The sequence below is a fragment of the Rhynchophorus ferrugineus genome, unplaced genomic scaffold, assembly GCF_030347505.1.
Source record: "Rhynchophorus ferrugineus isolate W39M unplaced genomic scaffold, kcgeb_rfMv2 rfM4, whole genome shotgun sequence".
Taxonomy (NCBI): domain Eukaryota; kingdom Metazoa; phylum Arthropoda; class Insecta; order Coleoptera; family Curculionidae; genus Rhynchophorus; species Rhynchophorus ferrugineus.
The window spans coordinates 52,261,115-52,272,810 of record NW_027472583.1 but is presented as its reverse complement, the minus strand read 5'-3'; the positions used below and the strand labels follow the sequence as shown (position 1 = coordinate 52,272,810).

The following is an 11,696-nucleotide window of genomic DNA, read 5'->3' as shown; positions in this document are numbered from 1 at the left end:
AAAACACACGAAACCATTCGGGAGACCACAGTAGATAATCTAGAGGACTGCTGAAACGTTTGAGATTGTGTTAAACATGGCAAAAGTTGTAAGTGTTGACAAAGGATTATTGGTTAAGGTGTTTTGACTCGTGCGTCTTTTGATTTCAGGTATTTTTACTTCTGGTCCTTGTGATTGGAGCTCTAGCTAGTCCAGAACCACAAGGAGGTAAGAATGTTTATATCTATTTTTATTCATATTAAAAACTTTTGATTAAAATGTGAATCAAAAGCTTAAGATATTATTTTGAGAAAATTTACTTCAATAATCACCGCTCACAAAACATTATTACATTTTTGTTATATAAATTAAATAGTCTCTAAAAATATACTACTAAACCAGGTGACTATGTCAACTAATTGATAGCTTCACTGATGTTTGTACAACGTTATAATATTCATTCGTGCAATTATAAATAGGTACCATCGACACAGTATTTTACCACATACTCTTTTATGCAATATTTAATACATTTAAATAGATTTTTTTAATAGGTAAAAATGATTTGGTTGATATATCAGGCAAATATCTGATGTCATTGCTAAGATGAGATAAACTAATATTGTAGAGGTAGTTATAATCAGTTATGTACATTTCAGAGAAAATTTTGTTATTTATTGAAATATATTTCCTCCCAGATGTACTTTCAATTCATTTTAATTCTAATACGTTGTCCATTTTCTCAAACCTCAAGTATACTGACACTTTTCGAAAAGAAAATCTTAGAAAATAGTAATTCAGTCATTTTCTTCAAGTCTTTTGGTGGTTTTTCTCCCTAGATCCACGTGCTTACCGAGGGTTTACCTATTCTACAAATACCAGACACTATGATTTGTGTTAGTGAACTTACTTAACAACAAATCAACAGAAATATATTATAAATTTTTGATCAAGAATCTTTGCAACGAATATTTTATGTTATCTGTTAGACATGTCTTTGAGAATGTCGATGAATACTAAATCAGGTGAATATAGAGACTATTTAAATGACACATATATTCAATAATAATTTCTGCTGTATTTTTTTTTTCTTTTAGTTATCTTTTTCTAATTTTTTTTATTTTTTATTATGTTTTTGTTTTTTTAAATATAAAACAAATTCGGACTTGTTCGAACACTTATATCTCGAGAACGGCTGGACCGATTTTCATGGGTTTTGATTTGTTGGATTTGTTTCCGTCCCGAATAGCAGAATAACTGATTAAAATATTGGAAAATTGACGAAAAAATTTAAATGAGAGAAGAAGAAACAAAATGTGTCAAAATGACCAATTTCAAGCCGAGTGGTCCCACTTTGGAAAAGTTGTCTGTGATTTGTTTTGTGTGTGTATTAATATTAATTATTATTAATAATGCCGAGACAAAGAATATCTAATATTTTCCAACAGAGCCATAATGCAATTAGGCTGCGAAAATTTCGAATCAATTAACTGATGCCGAATGGCAAATTGCACGAGAAGGTCTGCTGCAATGGCAAACATTTTAGTAGCCTCAAAAATCATTATCTGGAGCGAATGCACAATGACACACAAACGCGCATTGGAAGCTCTTGATCAAAAGTTAAAAAATCTACACAATAACAAGAATTTTTGGTAGCTTAATGATTTTACTATCTGGCGATTACGGTTAAACACTGTCAGCTTAGGGATAGAAAGGTTTCTCAAAGAATCGATTCTCGATTAAGATTTCATTTTTATATTTTTCGATTCTAAGGATCGATTAATCCAGCGCAATAGTATATTCTTTCGATATTAATCGATTCTAAATAATTTTAATAATTAATGAATTTATTTTTTGAATAGCAATGCTGTGAACTAATAACTTAAATTTATTAAATTATTACGATGACCACCTACCGTAAACATACGGATAAATGTGAACGAATAGTTTACTTGAGAATGAAGTTGTAATACTTTAGCAATCAATAGGTCTCAGAACTTCAAAATTAATTTAATGAAATACTAGTTGAGGAACTAGTTGATTCGAAGCTTCTAATAAGCGAAGCTGTAAATAAATGATGGTAGAACAAATAACTTGTACAAAATTAAGCACTAAATTATATCATAAAATGACTGACATCCAAATATAAATAAAGACAAACGCAAGGAAAAAAGTAGGTATAGATTTGAAGTCCCTGTCGTCCCTCACTTATTGTTACATTTTATATGCTTTCTTGAAATGTTTAATTAAACTGCTCGTACTATTATTATATTTCGGTTGCATCCCATATTGGTGACACTGGATATTAGATCCTTTGTTTACTTTTTTAAAATAAATCCGTACAGCGTTAGGCCCTGTTGTAATAGAAGAAATAATATTTAGTATAAATAAATACGAAACAATAAATACTTCTATAATTGTATGACTTTTTATCGCAAGGTTTGTTGTGATCGTATGTAGAATTTTAAAGTAGTCACTTAACCGTAAAATCGAATGTCAAGAATGGATTATTTTACGAAAAAACTCGAGTATAATCGGAATCGAGTTTACCATTCCTATACCAGTAGTTAAAAGATCGACAGCTGCCGATGTCTCAAAGCATTAAATTTATGGCGCTATGTGAAAAAATTTCAACTGACAGCAAACATGGCGGTTGCATTGTTGAACTAATCATACACTGAAGTATTCTCCAAGCAATTGATGACTATCGGCAATGGCCGTGTTCTTGTCGACGAATCGAGCGGATTTATTTCGTTTCCTCCCGAATGTCTGCAGTTTCGTCACATTGAAAGAAGAGCTCATTAGAAAAATATTTCCGAACATCATTGCTAACCACACAAATAACAAATGGTTAAGTGAGCGAGCAATTTTGACTACTAAGAATAAAGATGTGGATGACTTAAACTTTATAATTCAGAACCAAGTCCTTGGTACTCTGCATTCATTCAAATCAATTGCCTGTATAACAGACGAAAACGGAGACACAAATTATCCAATTGATTTTTTTAACTCCTTGGATGTGCCTGGTTTACCACCGCACAATTCAAAACTGAAGACTGGCTCGGTAGTCTTCATGCTTCGAAATCTAAACCAACCAAAAGTACGCAATGAAACGCGCTTGGTGATAAGAAATTGACGAGTAACGTGATTCACGCGACGATACCCAGAGGAATATTTAAAGATGAGTTAGTTATCATTTCGAGGATTCCGACCCAACGCCTTTGAGTTTAAACCAATTCAGTTCCCGATTCGTCTTGTTTTCGCCATAACGATTAACAAATCACAAGACCTTAACTGTTTTTGGTCACAACTTAGAAAATTCATGTTTTTCTCATGGTCAGTTGCACGTGGCATGTTCACGTGTTCACGTGTTCAGGCAAAGCATCCGCTCTCTTTGTTCTTGCACCTGATTAAAAAACAAAAAATGTCATATATCACAAGGTGCTTCAATGAAGATAATTAAATCGATTGATATAGTTGATTTTTGTACTTTTATACATTTTTTTGCGTAATTATCTTAAGAATGTACTGAACTTAATATTTATTTTATATTCAACTAGCGACCCGCCCCGGCTTCGCACGGGTGCAATACTGATACTAAATTAAATGCACTACAGAAAAAATATGAACGTTGTATATAAAAACATAGCGGCCCGCTCCGACTTTGCACGGGCATAAAATATATATGCCTATGTCACTCAATGAAAACATGATTAAAATCGATCCAGTATTTTTGGTTCATTCATTACTGCCCTTGGCCTGCACGCATTAAATTTGGAGTAAAACAATTCCTCTTCCCCTATACTCACTATGAAGATTTTCTGCTATCTTTAGAATATCTAAATTCATACAATTTTTATTACATTACACATTTTTAAACCCAATTTTTAAATTTGTAATATCTCCGAAAATATTTGTTTAATTTACATGCTGTAAGGAACCATATTGATCTATATTAATTGCACACTGTATTTAAGGTACTTAATTCGATAAGGATTAATGCCGTATTGCTTAAATTAGCTTCGTAAATAAGCCATTTTCTCACGTAAAAAGTAAACAATAAAAATGGTTAATGTGGGTTATCCCTAAAATATAAACATATACCATCGCGGACTTTTTTGTAGACCTTTTTATGGTGTACAATACTGTAGTACATTAATTTGATCTAACTCGTAGGGTTTGGCAGCGTTTTTGCTAATTGCTAAATAAGCCTAAAAAAATAGGTTAATTTACGACATCACGTTAGAAACCTCTAAAATTAGCGTAGTTTTAAAGATTTAAGCGCACATAGGGATATAGGGACAGAAAAGGCGACTTTGTTTTATACTATGTAGTGATGTATTACTTCCATAAAATGATAAATTCAGTTAAGGTAATAAGTAATACGACATTTATTGAATGTTAGGCGGTAAGAAGTCCGCCGGATCAGCTAGTTATCATATTTAATAAATCTCGTAGTGATGTAATACATAATTTAAAAAGTAACCACTTGAGAAAAATACTAATGACATATTTGATTAAATATGAACTGTTATACTTTTATTTTCATCAGGATTTGGTGGTCCAGGACAAGGAGGATTTGGAGGTGGTCGTGGTGGAGGTCAGGGTGGGTTCGGAGGGGGCCAGGGTGGATTTGGAGGTGGCCAAGGAGGATTCGGAGGCGGTCAAGGAGGATTCGGAGGTGGCCAAGGTGGTTTTGGGGGACGGGGAGGAGGCTTTGGTAAAAAATAAATGTAACAGTTCGAATTTTAAAACTTTGCTTAAATTACATTTTACTATCAGGGAAATAATGTAAGGCAAATTGATTTAATTAATTAATCCAAAACATATGGATATATTGCGATACTTAAACTTATGTAAAAAACTAAATATACATTTTTGTAAATATTCTTGGTTGTAGTTATTAAACCCAAAATATTACTAGACAATGCTTGTTACTTACTTAATTACATCTTGCATTAGATTTGCTTAGTACAATCTTCTGTTGTACTTGCATTAATATACAAGGCGTGTATGGGATTAATTCATCAGTATGTATTTCCCAAATTAGAATAAAACTAATCTACTTAAGCTAAAGTTAAAAATACACTTATACACTAAATTAGTTCGTGTGGTTTGGTTCGCTTCAATACTCTGATTTCTTGCGTGTTGTCCAGTAGCTGTATTGCTTCCACGTTGCTGTGATTAGCAACATTGTTTCATGAAGGCGAAATCTTTGATCACTTCGTGTATCCATTTGATTCCGAGATCATGGTCCAGCTCTTCGTTGGTTACGTAGCGACAAGCATTGGTAATTAATCGTAGAATTTTGTTTTGGATGCGTTGGATTACTAGTTGGTTTGATGTTTTAGGGCAACCCCATATTTGCACTCCATAGGTTCAAATAGGCTTTATGATTGTCTGATAAACCAATATCTTTAATTTAAGGTCATGTTGATTGTATTTTCCGACTAACCAGTATAGTTGCTTGACTTTGAGTCTTGTTTGCTATATTTTTGTTTAAAATGATGTTTCCAGTTTAAACTACCAACGAGATATATTCCGAGCTGTTTAGCTGATTCTGCTTGGGGAATCGAGCACCCGTCAAGTGATAGTTCTTTACGAATGAAATGTACATTTTTTTTGCCAACAAGAGTTTTATTTCTCAACATAATCTCCTTTTGACATTTTATCGATTATTGCCTCAAAATACGTATTTGTTTCAGTGATGGTACCCTCTTTTCTCATCAACCAAAATATAATACCACACAGCCATTCCTTCAGGTCTAAAAACAGGGGACAGTCGCGGTGAACTTAATATGGAAAATGTGCTGGTGGGGCAGTAACACGTAGTTTAATTTATGGATTCTTACTATGGCAATTATACAGGTTTGAACCCGTGCATTTTCTACCAAAAATATCAAGAAAGATTGCGTGAACTTAAAGACGTCGAAGTACTACAAATGCTTGATATCAGTAGACTTATCCGGAGGTTGAAGAGACAAGAACCCTTTGAAATAATATTGTAATATCGGAAAACTATACCATGTTTTAAGATTATATAGAGTACAACAGTGAGAGCAAATCCAGAGAAGTTACGAGACACTTTAAATAATTTAATCAAGTGAATATATATGAAATATACAGGGATGTTATTTGGCTACGAAGATATTCATAATAACAAAAACTACACCTTTTTTTGGCAGATCTGTCAGTCTTTCACTGGTATCGTTCATCATCATCATAGCATCAGGAATATTTGATTATCTAGATTATCACGACCGTCACATCGAGCGTGTTTACATCACAAACAGTGCACTATTGTGGAATCAAGTATTGGACATATGCTTTTTTAAATTTTATTCGAAAAGACATAGATTTGTTTTCATTCTTATTACAATATCTTAACATTCAATATGACACAATTTTTTTTATTTAACCAAATCCACCGAAACCTCCTTGCCCTCCAGGTCCACCGAACCCTCCTTGCCCACCACCTTGGCCTCCTCCAAAACCACCTTGACTACTACCAGGACGACCGCCGAATCCCCCTTGGTTTCCTCCGAATCCTCCTTGATTTCCTCCAAATCCTCCTTGGCTACCACCAAATCCTCCTTGATTTCCTCCAAATCCTCCTTGGCTACCTCCAAATCCACCTTGACCACCTCCAGGACCACCACCAAATCCTAAACGAAGAGAAATAATCAGAATAATACGATAGTAGCTGGATATCATTAATATATTAATTGGCCTTCCTTAAATAATGATAACATTGTTGATAATTTCGGATTGTTGAAAACTAATATATGAACAACAAAATTAGAATAAACAAAACCTAGAAAAGCTCCAAGTTCAGGAAAATCTTAAAGGCCAATTTCACTGCCACCAGTTAAACTAAAACTTTTAGAAAATCTCCTGTTAAATGAATTAAAAGCAATCATAGAAAACATTTAATACCTACATATCCGTTTAGTTTTATGAGCAAACATTCAACATTTGACCAGGTAAATAAAGTCACAGAAATTATTGAAAAAGTCTATTGAAAATACAAATATTTGTCTAGTTATATTCTTATATAAACTGCATAAAGTGTTACCAAAGCAATACGTTGAACTGGTCTTAAGTAACAGCCCGGATGTGAAGGACAAAATCTGGAGGACAAAATCTTACTCAACTGTGACGGAAACAAAAGCAAATCTACTACAGGTTTTTTACCTACTCCATACATGTGATATACCACAAATATTGGAAACAAAGAAGCAACCAGGACATAAGTGGATCCAAGCATGGAGAATGAAAGTGAACGAGAATAAATCAGTGCATATTGAATTCACCCTCACACAGTAACAATGCTAAGAATCTCCAGGTGAATTAGGCCGAAAAGGGGGAACTCCAATTAAAATACACATAAATTTATTGATTTATTGTAGGAAAATCAAAATAATCCGTACATGTAAGTCAGGAAAAATTTAAATTGAAATTGAAATGATTGAAATTAGTTGTGGCGATTCCACGCGAAAAGTAATATTCTGAAGTGAGTTTATATGAAGTGAAGTAAGACTTCACTTCCATATAAACACCAAAATGCTGCTCCTTCTGGACAAAACTGAACTAGGCCTCAGACTCGAGGGAACCTAACTGTGTGATATTGTGAGGTTGTGTAGTGAACTGCACTAGATGGAAAACACTAAAAAGTGCGACTAACTTGTATTTCATTAAAGACTAGTAACAATTTGATAATAATTAAAATATAACTATATTCAAAATTTACGTTACGCTTTTACACAAAAGAGTTTTATTCGTTATATTTACCTCTTTGTGGTGCAGGACTAGCTACAGCGACAATCACAAGGGTCATAACTAAAATTGCCTAAAAAAAACATCCATAGAATTAGAATCTTAACCAATAATATTTTGTATCAATCCTTACAAATTTCGTCATTATTTTTTGAATGAAAAACTAATAAAATTTTTGCGATAACAAATCAGATTACCCACTGGAGTCTATCACATGAATCCGGCTTTTATATTAAATGCGAAAATATGTATTCCTATGTTATTAATAAATTTACGAGGAAATCGACCACTTCAAGGTCATAGCCCATTTTTCACACTTTTATTAATGAATTAGGTAAAAAAACGAGGTATTTGTACATAAAAGTTAACCGAAACCTCCTGATATGTTTAATGTTATTGAACAATACCAGGGTAAATCTAAAAGGTCTAATTGTATTAATAACATATCAAACGTTGATAGAGTTCAATCTAGCTAAATTTAATTTTAGAACTTTTCACAACATGCAATATATTGTCATTTCAAAATAACAGTGAAGTAGCGTAATTAAATTTTATGAACGTCGCAAAGTTGACGCATAAATTTTGATTTTTAGTTTTTATTGGTCATATAATTATAATTATAATGTAAATAAAATAATGAAACGATAATAATGTTATAATATATAATATATTTTATTTTGGAGAGCATATTTAGCTTTTTATGTTTAGATGTTGTTTCCTGGGAAGTTGCTGATAATTTGAGGAGTATTTTCAAAAACTCAAAAAGGAATAAGCAGCACTTTGAGGAAGAGATATTTCAGATTCTTGCCTGGTAAATATAAATAAAATGCTTGTGTTTCACATAATTTAATTTTTTTAGAAACAATCCTGAAAAAGAATCCACAGTAGGTAACTAATAAGTGAATAAGTAGTAATAATAAGTGAACTAAGGTAAATAAATAAATGTTTTAGTGAACATTTTTTTATATATACATATATTAAAGTCTCCTTTTACCAACTATGGGTTTATCTGGACTGGGCCTAAAATTTAACGTGGGATCCGAACCACGGTCCTCATCATTAAATCTACCGACTGGCGTGTGACCAACTTTAGAAATCATCCCAGAAGACATCCGGTTTTACCCAGCCTGGTACTGGCTTGACGGGAATCATTTTCCTTGTCGAATTTTAAACTGTTGTCTAGAACATTCACAAATATTAAACAATTACAAACATAAATTTACCACCATGACCGCCAGCAGGATTAGAATCCCCGTGTATCGCAACAATATGAGGACCGTCCTGTCGCCCTTACCACTGCGCCAACCATGCCGGCCTATCTATATTTTAATTATAGTAGTTCGTTCTTATACTTTCCAAGCTTTTAACATTTAATAAGCCGCAACAACATAAACGACATTTAGTTTATTTTGGCTCTGATGTATAACAAAATTTAAATATAAATAAAATAATGAAACAAAAATTGTGTTATCAAATATGATTTATTTTATGACTTAAACTACGGTTAATTATACAGTCAAAATAGTTTATAGGTTAGGATTGTTTTGCTATATATACATCAAAATCTTTGAATAGTTCTCTTCTCTTGAATAGAACCCACCTAATTAACGAATCATCGGAGTGATTTTATTGTCATTGGAGAACATATTTAGTTTTATACGTTAGATTTCTTGTTTTCTTCGTTGGTGTGTTTTCTTGTCTAATGTTGGTCTTCTTAATCTTCTGAATTATTCCATATCATCTGTTGAAGTGTTAGTATCCATCCTCCCTTTATACATTCCTATATATATATGATGTATATTATATTGATTGGAATTCCTAATTAGATATATATATATATATATATATATATATATATATATATAGATTCTTGGAATATTGGATGTATATTCTGATCCAAAGTATATTACAAATACACAAATCTTATAGTCACTGGCACTATCAGAATCATTATTCAAGTCTATTGTTAAATTGGACATTCGACAATTTCTTCTTCTGTGTGTCTGAGGCAGTTCATCCAAATCGAAGATGTTAATTTAGGCAATGCTTCTTTTAGCTAGGCCAAACATTTCTATACCATTGTATTTTGCAGTTCATTTTATATTCCTCTAGACCATCAAATTCATTATAATAATTCGTTATCTCAGCCTCATATGTATATGATCGATTTGATTGAATAGGCAATGATATGTTGCACTCCGTGATCATATTGTTCAGCCATGTGATTATTTATAATCTGACCTGATTGATTTATATATATATATATATATATATATATATATATATATATATATATATATATATATATATATATGAACGTGAACATTATTAATAATTATATGAATCAATTTTGTGGCACTGCGAATTTGTTCTTATTTTTTCCGGTGTCCTATATAATTTTGTTGTTAATTCGCATGTATTACATCGTATTTACGCACCAAGGAACTATACTGTTTTACCTAGATGTTATTCATATAATAATATCTCATGTAGTTATTTTATATGATACGTTTTAGTTTACAAGTTAATAACTTATATATCAGAACGAGTAAAAATTAATTAAGTTACCAATTTTATTTTACTCTTAAGGTTTTAAAATTCATTAATCTTATTTGGTATTTTTCCCCATTTAATATATTTTGTCATTAGAAAATTATTAAAAAATCTGGTATAAACGAAGGTTATTTTTATTGTAGTTTATCAATATTTTAACATAATTGATATCTCGTAATTTGCGGTATGGCTCGTTTATTTTCATTTTCCGAAACCTCTACCAAACTGTCCTCCTCCGCCACGACCTCCACGACCACCAAAACCACCTTGACCTCCAAATCCGCCCTGTCCCCCAGGTCCTCCGAAACCGCCTTGTCCTCCAGAACCACCCGGTCTTCCGAAGCCTCCTTGACTTCCAGAACCTCCAAATCCTCCTTGACCTCCAAATCCTCCTTGGCTTCCAAATCCTCCTTGACCTCCTGGACCTCCAAATCCGCCTTGACCTCCTGGACTTCCAAACCCGCCTTGGTTTCCAAATCCACCTTGGCCTCCAAATCCTCCTTGACCTCCCGGACCTCCAAATCCACCCTGGCCCCCAAATCCTCCTTGACCTCCCTGTCCTCCAAATCCTCCTTGGCCTCCCGGCCCTCCAAATCCACCTCTTTGAGGTGTAGCGCTAGATGAGGCTATGCATGCCAGTGTGGTAAAGCATACGATCTATTGGAAATAATATTATTTAAAAATAAGTAGTGAATTTTTTTAAAGAATTACATTACCAGCACAATTCGATTCATTCTTATCACGCCTTCGGTTCAACAGCTGACTAGAGTTCTGATACTTATTGAATAAAAAACGATTTTGTGCTACTTATATATATATTCAAATGATCTTCATTAAAATATTGATATTTCTGGGATTTGTTAATAAATTTACAGTTATGTTGTCTATAGGAAGGTTAATATATTCACAATGCTACTTTATAGACACATTAACGGTCTATTCATTAATTCAAACAAATATTTTATACACAAATGGTGTCCTAATTTTTCCAATAGATTCAGATTAATTTGGTAATATATTGCTTTCGCCTTCAAACCGATATATAACAAAATATTACGTTCTTTTGTTTTTAAAGAAAAGATTTTTCTTGAAAAATGTGTAGGATATATTATATTTAATGTACGTCAAATCGTTAGATATGAATTTTTAGGTGGCATACCGATTTCGCCTTGAAAAAACTTACTTCGTAAGGAATAAAGTATAACTCAATCATGCCATGCCATTCAAGGAGCAATATTTAGTTAATGCAGTATATGGCTTATAAAAATATTTAAATATAACTTAAATTTTACTACGGGAAAAAAGAGAAACGGTATGGACCATTAGAAATAAAATGTATTTATTTACATATAAACAAAAAATATTTTTATAAGATTACTTCTATAAAA

At 32.5% G+C, this 11,696-nt stretch overlaps 2 protein-coding genes and 2 long non-coding RNA genes across 4 annotated transcripts; 2 read left to right on the top strand and 2 right to left on the bottom strand.

Moving 5' to 3' along the window:
- On the top strand, positions 1 to 4,868 carry LOC143196202 (uncharacterized). The gene is made up of 3 exons (XR_013005687.1): positions 1 to 88; positions 150 to 207; positions 4,532 to 4,868. It is a non-coding gene; the product is annotated as an uncharacterized LOC143196202 (long non-coding RNA).
- A 1,435-nt stretch (positions 4,869 to 6,303) lies between these two features.
- On the bottom strand, positions 6,304 to 8,036 carry LOC143196194 (uncharacterized). The gene is made up of 3 exons (XM_076403866.1): positions 7,889 to 8,036; positions 7,771 to 7,828; positions 6,304 to 6,644 (listed from the first exon to the last, which is right to left on the bottom strand). The coding sequence occupies exons 1-3, from the start codon at positions 7,898 to 7,900 to the stop codon at positions 6,394 to 6,396; spliced, it is 321 nt and encodes a 106-aa protein (XP_076259981.1). The 5' UTR covers positions 7,901 to 8,036; the 3' UTR covers positions 6,304 to 6,393.
- A 425-nt stretch (positions 8,037 to 8,461) lies between these two features.
- LOC143196213 (uncharacterized) lies at positions 8,462 to 8,872 on the top strand. Its single transcript, XR_013005698.1, has 3 exons — positions 8,462 to 8,566; positions 8,615 to 8,685; positions 8,739 to 8,872. It is a non-coding gene; the product is annotated as an uncharacterized LOC143196213 (long non-coding RNA).
- Positions 8,873 to 10,424: 1,552 nt separating this feature from the next.
- Positions 10,425 to 11,082, bottom strand: LOC143196183 (uncharacterized). Its single transcript, XM_076403849.1, has 2 exons — positions 11,025 to 11,082; positions 10,425 to 10,965 (listed from the first exon to the last, which is right to left on the bottom strand). Exons 1-2 carry the CDS (start codon positions 11,040 to 11,042, stop codon positions 10,510 to 10,512), a joined length of 474 nt encoding a protein of 157 aa, XP_076259964.1. The 5' UTR covers positions 11,043 to 11,082; the 3' UTR covers positions 10,425 to 10,509.
- Positions 11,083 to 11,696: the final 614 nt, after the last annotated feature.